The following is a 19,506-nucleotide window of genomic DNA, read 5'->3' as shown; positions in this document are numbered from 1 at the left end:
CACGGTCAGTTTTTAAAACGCCTGCGGGATTCCTAATGCTCTGTCGGCTACAATCATCCATTGCTGAGCACTTTGCGCTGACTTAGGGATTGCTGACAGTCCAGTTCGTTTACGTTCCCTTAAGGTAACCCTGTACTGAAAAACGTCCTGCTTACATCACTAGGAGTTAAGCAGACATGATGCTTAGTATAATACTTGTATTGATGCTAACAGACCCCCAGAGCCTAACTTTTAAATAACTTGACAGATTATCAAATCAACACAAATTAGTTTAATTACAGGAGGACACAGTGCTCTTCAGAATCTCCACAGTGTTCTCTCTGACCCATTGCACTGCAATATTAATGAAATCCTCTTGGGCAAAAGTTTAGTCTGATAATGCACTAGGAGATTTAATATATATATATGGATGCTGAAATGTAAACTGCAATTTGTTGCTACTGTATTTAATCAATTCATAATACAATGACAATATTACTGTGAGGTGGTTAAAATGAAATCGAGCAGAGCCCTTCACATATAATAACACACAAACTCTGCCAGTCCCATGGCTGCCTATATCAATGTGGAGTTAGTGGGGCTGGCACAGTGGCTCTTTATTATCTGCGACGTCTCGTTTTCAGAATACAAACTCTCCGAGCTCGTTCCTACACGGCTAAACAGCGACTGCAGCCAATGCAGAAACTTCCAGAAGTGAGCTACGACCCCCGCTAGCCTTCATCTCTGCTGCCACACTCGAACACCACAGAGTAACTCCCTCCCACAGCACTGCCCTGCGCTGTGCCAGCCTCTCTCTGAGGGACAGCACTGCCCTGCACTGTGCCAGCCTCTCTCTGAGGGACAGCACTGCCCTGTGCTGTGCCAGCCTCTCTCTGAGGGACAGCACTGCCCTGCACTGTGCCAGCCTCTCACAGTGGGACAGCACTGCCCTGCACTGTGCCAGCCTCTCTCTGCGGGACAGCACTGCCTTGCGCTGTGCCAGCCTCTCACAGTGGGACAGCACTGCCCTGCGCTGTGCCAGCCTCTCTCCGAGGGACAGCACTGCCTTGCGCTGTGCCAGCCTCTCACAGTGGGACAGCACTGCCCTGCGCTGTGCCAGCCTCTCTCTGAGGGACAGCACTGCCTTGCGCTGTGCCAGCCTCTCACAGTGGGACAGCACTGCCCTGCACTGTGCATTCCTCTCACAGTGGGACAGCACTGCCCTGCGCTGTGCCAGCCTCTCACAGTGGGACAGCACTGCCCTGCACTGTGCCAGCCTCTCACAGTGGGACAGCACTGCCCTGCACTGTGCAAGCCTCTCACAGTGGGACAGCACTGCCCTGCGCTGTGCCAGCCTCTCTCTGAGGGACAGCACTGCCTTGCACTGTGCCAGCCTCTCACAGTGGGACAGCACTGCCCTGCGCTGTGCCAGCCTCTCTCTGAGGGACAGCACTGCCCTGCACTCAGCTTAGCGTGTCACATTCAAAGGTGCATGTGCCAGTTTAATAACTATTTCCCCTCGCTGTAATGTAATTTTCACTGCCCCCCTAACAGTTGTGGAGCTAAACCCTGTCTTTCATTTTAAAAGTCTCTGATGGTGCGACACTATAAGCAGCCCTCCTCCATGTTGGTGCGCACCTATTAAGAGTCCCCCCGGAGCTGTTTTTATAAGACCCCCTTTTTGTGGGATGTGTGTTTGTAATATTACTTGTACTGCAATCAAAAACCACTTCTTAGAAATCATTAAATACAGAACTGAATTCTGTTTAACAATTAGATACGAATAAAAAACAGAACAGCTCAGAATAATAACAATAATAATAATAATTAATAATAATAATAATAATAAATTATAATAATTTGACAAAAAAAGAAGAATTGCAGAGAAACTAAACCAGAAGGTCAAACTGTTTATAACGGACAAAGTCATCTGCTTCTATTTATCATTGAACTTGCGTTTGGTTATAGAGAAAGTGCTCCTGATCGATTATGAATTTTAACCTTATACATTCAGAAACAAAAACATTATAAAGATATTAATAATAATATCAGGCAGTTAACATGGGGGATTACAGGCTACTATGTGTTATGATGATTATTATTATTATTATTATTATTTGTATTTAATCATATGCTGATGTAACTATCACTATTTAATCATATCCTGATGTAACTATCACTATTATCTGCTGTATTATTGAATTGTGGTTTGTCACACTTGAACAAAAGTTATTGTATTTCTTGCTCTTATTGTAGTACTTGTATTGTAACACTTGAAATGTATTTGCTTACGATTGTAAGTCACCCTGGATAAGGGCGTCTGCTAAGAAATAAATAATAATAATAAAATAATAATTAATACTACAGTAGTATATTTATTAAGAAAATTAAACATTACTATTTTTATTTGTATAAAAAAAAAACAAGGAATCACCTATATATTGATCTCAATGGGACCACTGGTTAAATAAAAGCTATAAATAAAAATTAAATAAAGGCACATGATCAACCGGGGGAAAACCTGAGCCCGTTTCCCATCCCTCCCTCTGCTTCCTGTGCTTCTGGATTACATTACAAAGCAACGAGAGCTCAGGTTACCTTTTGGCACGACTTTCAACACGGCTTCTTTTTTCTAACTGGAGGTTACTTGGTGAATAAGTCAACGGGGGTCGGTCGATAGTAAGTTTTTTTTTTTTTGCTCAAGCGCAAAGGCTCTCTTCACCTGCGCGCCAATAACACTAACCCTTGACTGACGGCCGCGGGTTTGATTCAGCAGAGCACAGCATCACCAGCAATTTGCTGAGGATGGAGCAGTCGAACCAGCGCCCCCTGTCTTTCCAATGCTGTTAGAACCCTGTTTCTGGTAGACTGCAGTTTTGCTGTTCCCCCAGCTTCACAGTGCTGTCAAGTCACGTACACAAACGTTTCAGCTAGTCCCTTCTGCAGTGTGAGAATTGTACAGAACGGGTAACGCTGAATATTATTATTATTATTATTATTTATTTCTTAGCAGACGCCTTTATCCAGGGCGACTTACAATTGTTACAAGATATCACATTATTTTTACATACAATTACCCATTTATACAGTTGGGTTTTTACTGGAGCAATCTAGGTAAAGTACCTTGCTCAAGGGTACAGCAGCAGTGTCCACCACCTGGGACTGAACCCACGACCCTCCGGTCAAGAGTCCAGCGCCCTGACCACTACTCCACACTGCTGAATAGTCAGCTAGTGGAACAGTAAAATGACGTTAATAAACAGGTTTTTTTCCCCTCAGGCAGTTTTAAAATATACCACGCAAACAGCAAAGTGTTATGAAACTGTACGTTCACAAATACAGCATATGGTGGTATTTGCATAGCTGTTGCATAGCTGTTTGATCCATTCCTGGTTGACTATTAAAACACACCTGAGCTTGTTACCTGTACAGTGTGGCTAATCAAGCTCATAGTAAAACCTGGAATGGGTGAAACTGCTATGAAACAGGAGTCTTATTTCCATCTCCGACTAAAACAAAACTGTTCTGGGCAAACAAAAAATGGTCTAAGTTACCGCAAAGGGTTAAATTTAGTATTTGCACAATTTCATTTATAAGACGTCTTTAAAAGCAATATTTTTATAGCCTATAAAACATTTTAAAAAATGTTCCAAGATGTCTGGGAGAGATTGCGCACCACACAGCACTCTGCCCCAGCTAACCAAGCTTGTGAGGCTTCACTCGTTACAGGATGAAGAAAAAACAAATCTCACCGCCTACCAGAAACCTGGTGCTGTAAGCGACTGCAAAAATCAAGCCGAAAAATTAAAAAGGTGGGGAGGAAAATAAATAAAAAAAAGATCACAGTACTGTATGGAAGCACGCTGTACATTCTCCAAGACATCTGAACACATTCAGATTTTCAGCGGTACCCCAATATTGTATCGGTTTTTTTTTTAATGACTGTAGAAAATGTATGGGTGGGGATTGTACCCCACTCAGCCCCTTGCTATCTCTGTACCCTGGCACAGTCCTCTCTTCTTTAAATCTATGCAAAAGATTTTAATTAAAATGCATGTGAATATATAGTTGTTGCCCCCCTAGTGTTAATAAAGCAGTTTATATACAGTGTGAGGTTATTTATTTAATATTCAGTATTTATTCATAGTTCCACAGACACGTTATTATTTAGGCTCAGCTCACCTCTACCACCCCCGCGCTGACTCGGGAGGGGCGAAGATGAACACACGCTGTCCTCCGAGGCGTGTGCCGTCAGCCACCCGCTTCTTTACACTCTGCAGACTCACCGTGCAGCCGCCTCGGAGCTACAGCATCGGAGGACAACGCAGCTCTGGGCAGCTTACAGGCAAGCCCGCAGGCGCCCGGCCAGACCACAGGGGTCGCTGGTGCGCGGTGAGCCCAGGACACCCTGGCCGACCTAACCCTCCCTCCCCCCGGACGACGCTCGGCCAATTGAGCGCCGCCCCCTGGGAGCTCCCGTCCACGGTCGGCTGTGGAATAGCCTGGACTCGAACCGGCGACGTCCAGGCTATAGGGCACATCCTGCACTCCACGTGGAGCGCCTTTACTGGATGCTCCACTCGGGAGCCCAATTATATTACAGTTTAAACAAGTTCAATCTCAAAGTTGAAATTAGGAAATTCAACAGAATTGAACACCCCTAGAATTGCCTAATACCGGCCAATCAAATCGATCCAAACCTTTACTTATCCAGGAGTGGATAGAGAACACAGTCTCATTTCCAATGATGAGCTGGCAAGAGGCTCACAGCACCCCAGCAAACAACATCAAACACAAGAAATAAAGGAGTAAAAAAAAACACATATAATCAATCAGAAAACATAAAACTCAGCAGCAACTCAGCAGGCACAGATGTCCGTCAGCGACGAGTCGACCCTGCGGCTAAAAGCAGCCTTAGATGTGAACCGATCCGATTTGAACTGTTGCTGAAACTCATTCCCGTCGTCGGCTGCTGCTAACTGAAATGAGAGACGACCAGAAACTGGGAACAAGCAGTGTGATAAAATGACTGGCTCTTAATGAAGAAGGAGCTCCAGTAAACTACACCAGTAAGCAGGGGTTTTCCCAGTGAACGTTCGGAAGACTAACATACAGCCGTGTTTCAGTCACCTTGCGCGTAGAGCCTCCATAACCATTTTAACGCCCTTGATAAACAGTGAAATAAAGGCTCACTGTTGGCAAGGTCCTGATGGCGGGCGTTTCTGATGCAAATCTGTGCCAGTCAGAACACAGCCACTGTGGCTTTCTTTACCAGCGTCGTTTTAAAATAAAATACAAATACGAGCGACTAAACAACGAAGATTCTCCACAGAGCTGCGTGAAAATAAAAATAACGAGCTCACCGCTTTGAGCTGCGCTTGTTCTAAGAGAAGTGTTTTTTGAATACACTTCAAAATCAGGCCCGTAAACTCAATTGCAGCTGGTACTGTATTTAATACTGGCAATTAAACACTTAGAAGTCATTTTTTTTTATAAGACTGCACAGGATGCAACAGCTGAATAACAAACGCTTTGCTCTTATCCTGTAATGATTTTTGTAGTGCTGTAAGATAATGTAAAAAAAAAAAAATAATTGTGACAAATTCATAATAAATTGAAGTGGACCACCACAGGAATAGGAAGCTAATGCATTGGGATTAAAAGGAATTTGCAGCTATTTTAAACCACAGAATGATATGATGGGATATTGAGTTTATTAAAAATGTGTTGTTAATGTACGGAGCCTAGGAGCATCCTCACAGTCACAGAATTGTGCGCAGTAAACATTAGCGAATGGTAGGTGTAAATCCATGTATTTTAAGGGTATTTGTTGTTTTGAAGAGAAGCACTCTGTAGTTTTGGCTTCATTCACACTTAAAGCCCCCACATCACCCACCCACCGTTCATCTGTATGTGCGTGTGCGTCACTGTGTGTGTGTGTGTGTGTGTGTCTCTGTGTGTGTGCGTCACTGTGTGTGTGTGTGTCTCTGTGTGTGCGTGTGTCTCTGTGTGTGTGCGTCACTGTGTGTGTGTGTGTGTGTCTCTGTGTGTGTGCGTCACTGTGTGTGTGTGTGTCTCTGTGTGTGTGCGTCACTCTGTGTGTGTGTGTGTGTCTCTGTGTGTGCGTGTGTGTCTGTGTCAGTGTGAGTGTCACTGTGTGTGCATGTGTCTCTGTGTGTGCGTGTGTGCGTGTCAGTGTGTGTCTCTGTGTGTGTGTGTGTGTCTCTGTGTGCATGTGTGTGTGTCTCTGTGTGCATGTCTGTCAGTGTGTGTCTCTCTGTGCGTGTGTGTGTCTCTGTGTCAGTGTGTGCGCGTGTCTGTGTGTGTGTGGTTACGAAGACAGAACAATTTCACACTTGCTCTTTCTTGAAAAGCCTAAAAGGAATCAGAAGATATCTGGGAGAGAATAAAAAGCCCTTTTTTTTTCAGCTAACCCTTTTGAAAACACATTTCTGTCGGCACCTTCTGTGCAAGTGGCAAAAGACTGATTCTTTTTACAACGGTCTGCTTTAGGGTCGCAGTGCGAAAGACGTAGAAAAGACGCTTGCATACTTATCAGCAAGACTAGGGTCCCTCTCAGCTGAAAACCTGATTGATAAGCACATGCAACAGACTGAACATCATAAAACAACGCAAAACCCCTGCTCAGAACTGCTGAGAAACGAGAAGATTCAGTGGGTGAAAATTCAAGGTCCGAGTGTACAGGACGCCTTCATATAGAGTGGATATCGCCTTATATCGTACAGCACCCTATACACCCTATACAGACATGTATTGTACTTGAAAAGAAACCAAAGGGGCCAGTTTCATTAACCTTAAAAGCATTTCATACATTCATGAGTGTATCAAGTGCATAAGGACCGCGATTTCTTTTTTATTAAATTACCAACGTGTCGATAATGAATCCGAATGGAACTGCAGCGTAATCTACTTTCTTTATTGCATTAAATAGTGATGAACAGCGAGCAGCGTCTTAGAGACGAGCCTGCTTTTAATCACACACCCGGGAACAACGTTTAAATAAAGATTGTGAACGAAAGCAACAGCGGCTGATTCCGCTCTTCTGATATGTCATTTGACCCTTGAAATGACCTCTGTTATGTCGCTTCCCTTTGTGACGCGTTATATTTCACAGCATGCTCTGCACCACAGCAAAAGCAGCTGCTCCAGTAAATCAATACAGACTCATACAGCCCATACTTACACAGACACAAGTGCCTCCTGTCCATGAAATGAATTGATTTATTTTTTTCATTTTATTTGCGTGTCACACTGAAGTTCAAGGCAAGGACCTCCGAACGCCACGGCATTTTTTGCTGTAAAATGTACTAGATCTATATCTATCTATCTATATTATTGTTTTCTGATTTGTATATTTCATATAGATATAGATATATATATATATATATAGATATATATATATATATATATATATATATATATATATGCTGCATTTTTTTTTAGCATTGTGTCAAATTAGTATTGTGCTTGCATGTTTTCAATAATAATAATAATAATAATAATAATAATAATAATAATAATAATAATAATAATACCTGCCTATCTGTATATAAATTCTGTACATTAACTGGATTTTCTAGCTAATATACACATTTAATGTGACAGACAGGCAGACAGACAGACAGGAAGATATATACAGATAGGGTCAAATATTTTACATCACCTAAGGATTGAATAATAATAATAATAATAATAATAATAGTTTTTACACACCTTTGTTAAGGGAAAGTGTGTTTGAAAACAAACAGTGGATGTATTGATAGGCTTGTGATGTCATGGCACCCACGCTCCCTTATTTCTATTGAAATCTATTAATGTGATGATGATGTCATTCACCACACACTGTAGTTGATGATGTAATGATCGGCTATTCCTTTCTATTTAAACCTTCAGGCATCGCGATACTGAGTTTATTTATCCATTTATTTTCTTTTAGTCTTCTATAGTATACATTGTCTAATTTTTCTAAAACTCTGAATTTGAGGTCGTTCCTGTTCTGTTTGTTCTTTGTAAATCGCTGAGCCACTGGTTCACTGACTTGTGTATTTCTTGTGTTTGATCGGGTGATTCTGTATGCGTTTCTGTAATGTTTTACCTGTCTCTCCTGCATATTGAATTTTACTACACTTTTGGCAAAATATACCATAAACAGGGTTGCTAGTTTTGCACGAGGGATTTTTTAAGATTGAGTCTCTGCGTACCTTACATGTGCTCTTACAGGTTTGAATGTCCTGTAATGTGTCCATGATCGGTTTATGTCTACTAATTACCAAAATGTCAAATTTGAATCCCTTCTAAAAGCCACAATCGCCGCTTTTCAGAAATATTTCATTTTCTCTGAATTATGAAGTATGCGTAAATGCTTTTGAAATGATAGGTAACAACTTAGGATATGTAATTATTAATAGGACTCTTTCAACCTCCTTTTCCATTTTATGATATTCAAGGATTTCATTTCTATTGAGTTTGTCAACTTTTCTAAATTCTTTCTCAATAAGCTGTTCTTTATATCCTCTTTTAAGATTGATTTTCAATTCCTTTCTGTTTGTAAGTCATTTTCATCAGAACAGACTCTTTTTATCCTATACCCAGTCCTTTTAACAATGGCTCTTTTTGTATGGCGAGGAGGTGAAGATGACGTATTGATGCATATAATTTTTTTTTTTTTGAGATTTTATTTCACATCATGTAATCAAAGAAACTACAAAATGATATTGCAAAAGTCTACCGGAAGCCAACATTACAGCAGTATTTCATGTTATCGAAATGTCACATTTTTCATTAAGTATCTGGAAAAATACAAAGCGGTGTGTAATTCAATACGTTAAGGTAACATTATTCAGCAGGTTTCATTCGACTCTATGAAGCAGAATTAAGTTAATTCTATAGGGGGGTGCAAAATATTTGGCCGGAGCTGCAGACACGCATGATTACAGTGTAAAGTATAAACGGTAGGGGCTTACACCCCACGCTTGTGCGCAGAGTCATTTACAAAATATTCGAGCGGAAGATAGCCCGTGTAATTTGCGATTCGCCCATGTATCTCCAAACAGAGCCCGGGCTCAACAGTGTTCCGCAGGTGCTGTCCTGGGACGGTAGTCAGTCACTGTGACATTAGAGTCCCGGCACGCCACTCTCACCCAGACTTGGTAACGCGTTGAAGTATGTAAATACATGCAAAGACAATGGGACGCATTATCCAATTTTTTTAATTTATTTTCCTGAAGGACAAAAATGTTTTTCGTCAAAACGTTTGTCAGAAGAGCTTGTGTACGCTGTGTCTTTAAGTAGACAGCTGTGCCGGTCGGTCTGTGTAGTTCGGTTTGAAAGGACATAAACCACAGCAAACATCACCTGTGAAACTTAAAAGTTGCTGAATTAAATGGTGGTTTGTTTCTGTTGCTAAGTTCCTGTACAAACTGCTCGCTAATGGTTCGGAGTACGTAAGGCGTTCGAGCGCGTAGATTTTACGCGCGGCGTGCACACACAGGCAGTGCTGGCTTTGTGTCGGTTTCACCAGTTTGATTTTAGGTTTTAAATAACAAAACAAAAAGAAAAAACTGCTTGATTAGGGCTTCTGTAAACTGCCCCACCAATGCGCGAAGTGCACAAAAAATAACTAGTCGTTTCCGGTGTTATGTTTGGTGTTTATAGGATAGCATTTTGGGTTTTTTTAAATGTGTTTATCTCAGTTAAAAAAAAGTTTTAAAAAAAACTGAAATCGTGCTGATTCACATTCAGATAACCTCTCGAGTTGTTTTTCTATCTCGTCAAGAGGTTTTAAGGTACGGTGAGTTTTATGCAGATTTAATGAGCGCTCGTGTCAATGGGTTCTTTAAAACAGATCGCCTCGTCAAATTGCTTGCAGGGTGAAAGGAAACTGTCAATCGAAATGATTCCGTGAATGAAACATGACTCGCAGTGATCTGGACGGGTTTCCGGTGCTTAATTAGAGTTCACTGTAACAATGGTGACAATGAACGGCATTTCACACACTGCTCCCCGGCAGAAGCGCACGCTGGCACCGCGGAGACGCTGGTCTAGGACAGTATATTATCAGAAATTATAAAGATTGCACAGGAGTGGGTTAAGTGCTTTTACAGAGCCGTCCCAACACACAGACCTCTGCTTTCATTACAGAAGCTAAACAGCAGCCTTTATCACCATGCTGGATGTTTTTATAAGGCTGTATAAGGTGGCACAGCCCCAGCCATTTCAATGTACATTATTACCCGAGACCCTGCCTGTGTTCTGTGCAGAACCTTTACTTTGTGTGGGTTCCAAACAGAACTGTTGGGATTCTGGAATTGGAACCCTCTGTTCTTCTGGTTCTGTGCAGAACCTTTACTTTGTGTGGGTTCCAAACAGAACCGTTGGGATTCTGGAATTGGAACCCTCTGTTCTTGGTTCTTGTGGTTCTGTGCAGAACCTTTATTTTGTGTGGGTTCCAAACAGAACCGTTGGGATTCTGGAATTGGAACCCTGTGTTCTGGTGGTTCTGTGCAGAGAGCAGCAGGAGTCTTTTCTAGAAGTAGATTTTTAGACCTGAACTGTGCAGATCTTAATAGATAAACTACCCAACTACCAGCACTGTGCACACATCCCAGCAAGGGTGATATCAGACCACAGCAGCTCCTAAGAGACTGGCATTCGAGTGGGTGCAAGGGTTAATGAAAAAAGGGCTGATCGCCACAGTAAAACATTTATAATAATAATAATAATAATAATAATAATAATAATAATAATAATAATAAAAAAAATAATAAACAAATCTGAATCTGTGTACTCAAAATAAATCAATAAATCAATACATTAATAAAATTACCAAACCAGCTATTGATTATTACAAATTACCCAAAAATCAGGATTGTTTGATTTGTGTGTACGGGGATCAAGTCAAAAGCAGCCCGCTTTGATGAAAAGTTCACATAATGAATGAACACACTCGGTTCTACTTATAGGGGAGTTCGAGGCAAGATTTCTGCAGCCTTTCTGACAACCAGCGTCGTGCATTTCAGTTTTCGTTTTAATTCAGAAACCATTTACTTCTGAGTCTTCCAAAGAAATGTCTTCATGAAAAAAAAGGCTGTCTAAATAACATCATTTTCAGAAAATATTAGTGTGCACTGAATTCGTCATGAAGGAAATGCAACACTACACTGGCTGATAAAGAGAACGGTCTACTCCTCAGCTCCTGCGTTCAGTGCTGCCTCAGTTTTGATGATCCTATTCCAATAAGGGTCTACCTGCATTCACTGTGAAAGTTTGTAATTTCATTGATATTAAGCCTCTTGTGTTGTCTCTTACAAGCTTCCACCAGATCTCCCGATCAGCAGATATCACTAAACCATGCCAGCCTGCTATTAGATGAGCCAACACAGATACAACAGAAAATAATACTCATAACACGACACCGAATCTGCTGCCTGGGACCAAAACATGAAGCGCGACGGATTTTAAAAACCGTAAAACAAAACGCTAATAATGAAAGACGAACATGTCATATTTTGCGGAATGGAGTTGGTGTGTGTATCACTCTTCGATTCTCTTTCTGTTTACCTCGTCCCTTCCCTAGCCAGAAGGGTTACCCCACCTTTACAAGGAGCACACACATGCAACACGAAACCAGAAAACACGCGTTTGAGTTGAGATTTTTAAAACGCTATCCCTTTTGTACAGAAACTAATAAAATGATAAAATACATCTTTTATTATCAATAATAAAATATACACCTCCTTCTTCCCCAAACCCCCTCACAGCGCTGCACTAAACGAGAGATTTCATCCACAGAGAAACAGCTTACGTGCTACAGGAATCAGAAAAGTGACATGTTAAATTTCTAAGCTGTTATCAGCGCCGATAACCCTACCTGCTCCAGAATCCTATACTGTGTGTGTGACTCTATGCGTGTCTATGTGAGTGACTGCAATGATCTGCCATGCTCACAATGGCAGAACACAATACTGCTCTTCGGATTACCTGAGGAATGATTTTTACTGACGTTAATGAAGTCACTGAATATTCCTACTGGAAAAAAAAAGAAATGCAAACGCAACCTACTAGTAGCTAGATACAGCTACCTGTGTGGACAAAGGGTTACTTCACCTAGAATTTTAGGATTGAGATATCATTTAAAAATGACATTATATATATATATATATATAAAGAACATCAGAAAGTTTACAAACGAGAGGAGGCCATTCAGCCCATCTTGCTCTTTTGGTTGTTAGTAGCTTATTGATCCCAATATAAACATAATTTAGATCTTTTAATTTAACATCTTGTATTCAAAGAAACTACAAAATGATATTGCAGAAGTCTACCGGAAGCCATAATAGTAGTACAGTATTTTCTGTTAGATTTAGAAATTTCACATTTTTTAATTTGTCAGTTTTTCCGTTAAGTATATGGAAAACTACAATGGTGTGTAATTCAATATGTTATTCAGCAGGTTTCATTCGACTCTATGAAGCAAAATGTGTTCATTCTATAGGGTGATGCAACGCTTTTGGCCAGAGCTGTATTTATTATAATTCTATATATGTAAACATTTTATGTAGTGAAATCTGACACAAAAAGACTGTGTTTAAAATGTTAAAAGTCTTAATAAATGTTCTGGTTCGGATAGATGTCTTGATCTCTCATTTCTAAAACTCTGAGTACTACCTACCTCTCCCCTCGTCACAACGAGTAAGAAAGCAAAAAAAATAATTTATAGGTGTTTGGTTTTAGATTTTTTAACCAAAAATAAATAAAATTATATATATATATATATATATATATATATATATATATATATATATATATATATATAATTTGGTTTAAAAATCTCTCTCTATATATAGAGAGAGAGAGAGAGAAAGCTTGGATTTAGACCAATTCAATCTATACCTCAACATGACACTATAACAACAGCTAAGTATAAGCTTGTCAAATTGACTGGAATCCTAATTATAAGCTGGTAACCTACTTAACCACATACAGTGATGCACAAAACATCCACGTTTTACCATCAAAAGATTTGCCGAATATGTTTGATTTAGACCGATATACCCGCCTCAGATATACAAATATAAATGTCATTTTTTTTGTTTTTTTAAGTGTATAATTTTTGTTGAATCACAACCCGTGCTGCGTGTACGAATGGAGTGTGCGTGCGCGTGTGTGTGCGTGTGTGTGTGTGTGTCCTCTCACCTGGAGAGTGGATGAAGTAGGCCAAGTACAGGTCCAGCTCCTTGACCGACACTCCGATGTGGTGTGGCTGGACGCACAGCCCGTGGTTGGAGCACTGCGGGGACTTGACCAGCCGTTCCCCGTCCGTGCTCTCCAGGGGGCTGCCCTTGAACAGGATGACCATGACCAGGTCCAGCCTCCACACCTTGTCGGCCTGGCGCAGGCAGTCGATGCGTCGGATCTTGCCCTTCTGGTCGGGGTTGGAGAGGATGCAGCACGGGGGCTTCTTGCCCGTGATGGTCAGCACGAAGTCCTCGCGGAACTCCGGCCGGATGTCCTTGCGCAGTTTGGCCAGGAGCCTGGAGGCCCACTTCTGTTTGATCTCTGGCTTCTCTCCCAGGAGCTCATCCTTGACCGCTCGCTCCTCGTCCTTGGACATGCGCTTCTCATGCTTCTTGAAGTACTTGCGCTTGCGAGCCTGAAGGTTGAACCAGGTGTAGGAGAAGGCTCGCACATGAGGGAGCAGAGCCTCGATGAAAGGGTGGAATTCATCCTGCACGGGGGAGAGGAGGAGAGGGGGAAGGAGGAGAACAAGAAGGGTTTTAGGAATGTTAAATTTATTTTTCGGATCCCATCGAGGCTCAATGGATGTGAATACGTGAATAAATAATAATAATAATAATAATAATAATAATAATAGAGATTTTATTAAAATAAACAAGCTTTAAAAAGAAATGAAAATATGCTGAAATATTTGTTTAAATTGTGAAATAATAATATAGGAGAAAGACAGGAGATGTATAAACGCATACATACACATACATACATGCATGCATACACACATACATAGTGTCTAAATTATTCACTTTTTCTTGACCATACAAACTGCAAACACAGCTACTATTTTTGTCATACCAAAACCTAGGTTTGCTGAATGTTCTGCAGAAAAAAAATGATTTAAAAAATATATATAAAATATAATCAATTGCGTGAACCTTTTTCTTTTCCTGGTGCCAAACCCTGACTTGCGTAAACGCTCCCGAAACCTGTCTCTGCCTGTACAGCACCGAATCCTTACCTCAAGCAGAAGAGCACTCGGAGAGAGCCATATGGTTAGTATTTTGTATAACAGCCTGCAAAACCTCAGCACAGTGCCACCAAAATATTTACCAGATCAAATCCAAAATAGGTTTTGGTGCCGTTTATAGCAAAATTAGGGTTAATTTTCTTTCCATTCTGTATTTAATTTTTTTTTTTGGTTCTCGATATTTCGGTTTTCAACGAAGCCAGACAACAGCACTTTTTTTTTTTAAAACAACACAACAAAAAAGTCAATAGTTACCATTTTGTACTTTCATCCTAAATTCGGCGCGTCTGTAGCAAATAAAAAAATCCTACCGCTCTCTTTTTTACGCCCCCCCTGCGAAAAACGCGGCTGGTTTTTAAAATCGGCAAACGCGGGCAATGAAAAATGTAACAAAAAAAAAATTAATAAAAAAACAGGAAAAAGATCCTGAAAAAAACAGACATAGGAGGTGGGACTTTTCACAGCACCCGTCACTAGTTGTAGAACAAGGAAACAATTATTTTTTTTTTTTTTTTTTTTTAAAGCGCTATGCAAAAAATGAAAAAAAAAAAATTTTGCAGCGTCCAAAATAAAAAAAAAAAAGTCCTTGGCAAATCAGCAAGTGATACTTGCTTGGATCTTGCGGCCTGTCGGTAATAAATAAGGGATAAGGGGGGTACGATCTCGGATTGTGAGGAAATCAATGTTGGGGCCGAATCAATGTTGGAAAAGCATGCAAGACCGCGGCTGCCAAACCAAGCTACTGCTGCCTCTTTTTTTCCCCTTTTCTCTCCAGCACTGTAGATCTCTCTCTCCCTCCCTCCCTCTCTCTCTCTCTCTCTCTCTCTCTTTCCTTCCACGTTCTCTAACCAGCGCCTGTGCCTTTGCCAGTATGTGCAGGGCCCACCTATCTGGCAATGAGACGCCTACTCGGCAACCAATAGGCTTGTTTCAAATAGGGAGGGGTGAGAGAGAGAGAGAGAGAGGGGGGAGAGAGAGAGAGAGAGAGAGAGGGGGGGGAGAGAGAGAGAGAGAGAGAGAGATACACTGCTGTTTAGCTAAACCGCGTGCAATTTGCCAAATAGACAAGTTCGTATCTAATGAATAAGCAAAGTCCAGAGGACATGAATTTTTCATATGCCACCCTTTCCTCTCTCTCTCTCTCTCTCGCTCACACACACACACCCTCTTGCATTCACATTATGGTATGTTGGCACAGATTGTGCCATGAAAAAAAAAGAGATTAAAAAAACCAACCACCCCAGTCCCACTAGATCTAAACCCAGCAGCTGCTCCCCAATTCAAATCCAGAACAAAGAGGGACAAATATATCTGAGGGGGGTAGCTTTTAATATGAAAGAGTGTTTAAAAGCACAGTATAGAAATATATTATATATCGTATAAAAATACTCGACTCCAATGATTATTGTGCCAAAATGTCGACCTGTTTGAAAGAAAAAGAAAAAACTAAAGTTCGATTGAAAAAAAAAAAAACACGATATCTCCACCTGCAAGAAAGATTTTGCATTTTTTTATTTTTCAAAAACGTAGCCAAATGTCCTTCTGTGCCGCCATTCAGTGAAACAAGTTTTCTCACTCCTCTTATTTACTGTGTCTATGAAAAAAAAAAAAACATGACACTGTGGAACCCTGAGCGAAGTCTGTTTGTTTATTGAACAATATACCTGGGCATGTGTCTGCACTGCGATCCCATCAATACGCTTACAAACAAAGCAAGATGTGCGAGGTGGAGACCCTTCTTCTGGGTTGGGTTTTAGAAGCATTTAGAAGGAGGCTGTGCTAATTTAGCCTTGGAAAGGCAGTTGGGAAACACTGTTTTCACATTATAAGCTTTTTCATGAAAAAAGAGACGATTCTAAATTCACAAGCGACAGCGCAGATGGGAACTGTGTTACTGAGACGCTGGCACAGATTACACATTCTTACGCAGTTTTAACACACAGAATAATCGAGAGAGAGAGAGAGAAAGGGGACAAAGAAAAAACATCACTTGTGACCAAATTGTGTCACAAAACAGGACAGCGCGTGGTTTTAGTGGAAGGCACTTGAAGACGTTTGCTTGAATCCCACTTAATAAGCGAGAGTTTAATCTACTGAGAACGAAATGAATCCGGATCTTTTTTAAGCAGGGCATGTTGGCGCATTGCAAATTCTGTAAAAAATAAAAAAAGAGGGTGCTTAATATTAAATAAAGAGTCTGACTAGCACTTCGAAGGAAGCGATTCACACACAGATATCACACACACCAGCATGAAGTTTGCTGCAGCTAATGCCGCCCCTGTTTATATAATGCGATGTCAGTTATTATAACCTGAACAAAGGTTTGTTTTGTTAACCAACGCTGAAGAAGGATAAATAGGTAAGAAGTCTTGGCTGAACAATAAAGCAAAACTATTAACTACTGATACAAACGAGTCAAGGTTACAATCTAACTGTACTGTGTATCTCCATTGTATTGTCAATCAATCCCAACCTTTCCTTAGGTGTGGATTGAGGAAACATGAAGCACAAAATGAGTACAACATTAAAACAAAATATGGTGAGGATCACTTCATTTTTTTAAATTCCCAGTTATACTATGTGAACAAAATATCAAATGCGATATTTAATAGAATACACACACTATAAAATATTTCAATGCGATATTATTCCCGGGCCTTTATAGCAGAGGAGTTCAAATGTTTCTTGGGATGAATTCGAGTCAATTCAATATTCAGATAGGCAGAGCTGAAAGTTTAAACACACACGTGAACAGTAAGAGGATAATGTGTCGCACCGCACACAAAAGGTAACTAAAGATTTTGTGTCACAGGCGGTCATTTATTTTTTAAACAGAAGTAACAGGATAAAGCAGGAATAAACAGAGCCGATGTTAATACGCTTTCACAAATGGTTTGTTTTTTTCTTCGTTTAAATCTGAGGATTTACCGCGTGTCACCCCCTTCCAATTATTTTACAACGCAAATACGAGCACAGCTTCCCCCATCCAGCAGAAAGAGTTACAAACAGCTATTTAAATAAGTTGTCACTTAATACATTACATATAAAAACTCTTTTGGCAGGATTCTCAATTTGATATGGTTTGTTCAGGCAAACATAAAACAGAATAATTATTGTCTACAGCTGTGGCCAAAAGTTTTGCATCACCCTAGAATTTTAAGATTGAAACAATTAAAAAAAAATCTATCTATCTATCTCTCTATATATATATATATATATATATATATATATATATATATATATATATATATATATATATATATATATAATGAACATAATTTAGATCTTTTATTTAACATCATGTAATCAAAGAAACTACAAAATGATATTGCAAAAGTCTACCAGAAGCCATAATAGCAGTACAGTATTTCATGTTAGATTTAGTCACCTTTTTTTCATTTTTGTCAGTTTTTTGTCAAGTATGTGGAAAACTACAAAGCGGTGTGTAATTCAATATGTTAATATTATTCAGCAGGTTTCATTCGACTTCGTGAAGCGAAATGAGTTCATTCTATAGGGGGATGCAAAACTTTCGCTGTACACTTGATGCAATGTTTGTTCGAATGAATAATTCTCCCAGCATGAGGACCGATATTCTTATTTGATGTGCTTGTAGACAGAAATCATGTAACATGTTACGAACACACACTTGTTATAAATAGAATGAACAGCGATGTTTGTGGGGGTGTGGGTTCTTCAATCTTTACAGCAGAGCCTCATGAAGTTCGTGCTGAAAAATGTGCACTTCGTTTTTTGCAGGTTTTTTTTTTAATAAATCGGTTAGCTGTGATATTTCTGCAAAACAATGTGCTGTTATTATTTTTGGGACGCAGCTGCATTTGTCTTTTCAAACTGTTGGTTTATTTCCACCCATATTTGAATCAGCGCTGTGTTTGTGATGTTTTTTTTCTGTAGGGTTAATACTATTTTTTTAATTGATTTATTTAAGAAAATACATGTTAAGCAGGTAACTCTGCTTTGAGAGTGTCAGTCATACACCCATTCTGTGTCACAATTTTAAAACAATATGCAATCCAAGCACTGCAGACAACGGCAAATATGTATTGCACGCAATCTTTCAGGAGAATGGTTTGTGGAGACGGGAAAGGTCTGCTGGGGGTGTAGGTGAAAGAATAAATATCTCTTGAAAGCGACCGGCCTTGTTAATCTATTTAAAAGGGTGTCCCGTGTCCGATAGCCTTGCTGTATTACCAAGCCTTTTTGCTTTCAGTTTTACAAAAACTCGACTCGGCTAACTGACCAGAACAACGAGACGTGAATTGCATTTGCTTATAGAACAACTGCCAAAGGAAAAAAGAAAAAAAAAAAGAAAAACAAACAAACCGCCCGTCTGTCTTGGATATGTGCTTTACATCGAGCTTCTCTCCAGCACACACACACACACACACGCACACACACTCACACAGCAACGACTAGCGCTCTGAGGAGCTGGCACTTCAGAAAACTCACTGCTTACAATACAAACGGTGCAGCCCCATTTGTTCATTCATATATATATATATATATCCCTTTGTACCATGTTAAGTTTCCTATCTATGTATCTATTTTATAATGCATATATATATATATATATATATATATATATATATATATATATATATATATATATATATTAGGTAATATTTTCAATACAATTTAAGATTTAAGACAAGTATCAGAATTAAATAATAAAAGTTTATTTCATCAATACTGAAGAATGGAATTAAAACATATAATAAAACTCAAAGTGATCTGAACTAAAGAACTAAAATCCTTCTGCCATTTGAGAGTACTGAACCAGAGCTGAGAAAAAGCCACGCTGCAATTAAACTAATGTGTGTCTACTGGATAATCTACTGAGTAACCTACTGCATAATCTATTGAATAAAATCTACTGCATAATATCTACTGCATAATCTACTGAGTAACCTACTGCATAACCTACTGAATAACCTACTGCAAAATCTACTGAATAATCTACTGCATAACCTACTTAATAATCTACTGCATAACCTACTTAATAATCTATTGAGTAACCTACTGCATAATATATTGAATAAAATCTACTGCATAATCTACTGAATAACCTACTGCAAAATCTACTGAATAATCTACTGCATAACCTACTTAATAATCTACTGCATAATCTACTGAATAAAATCTACTGCATAATCTACTGCATAATATCTAATGCATAATCTATTGAATAAAATATACTGCATAATCTACTGCATAATCTACTGAAT

General features: G+C 39.7%; 1 protein-coding gene across 9 annotated transcripts in view; it reads right to left on the bottom strand.

Moving 5' to 3' along the window:
- LOC117966865 (nuclear factor 1 X-type-like) overlaps positions 1-19,506 on the bottom strand; it is a 145,328-nt gene that overhangs the window by 83,245 nt on the left and 42,577 nt on the right. For 8 of the 9 annotated variants that reach the window (XM_059008169.1, XM_059008167.1, XM_059008172.1 and 5 more), the window contains exon 2: positions 13,195-13,726. In XM_059008169.1, coding sequence (XP_058864152.1) covers positions 13,195-13,726 — 532 coding nt within the window. Of the gene's footprint in view, positions 1-13,194; positions 13,727-14,515; positions 14,761-19,506 lie in introns of those variants that run through there. The other variant, XM_059008168.1, reaches the window with a different exon arrangement.

This window comes from Acipenser ruthenus, chromosome 36, assembly GCF_902713425.1.
Source record: "Acipenser ruthenus chromosome 36, fAciRut3.2 maternal haplotype, whole genome shotgun sequence".
Taxonomy (NCBI): Eukaryota; Metazoa; Chordata; class Actinopteri; order Acipenseriformes; family Acipenseridae; genus Acipenser; species Acipenser ruthenus.
This window is presented reverse-complemented; position numbering and strand designations above follow the sequence as displayed.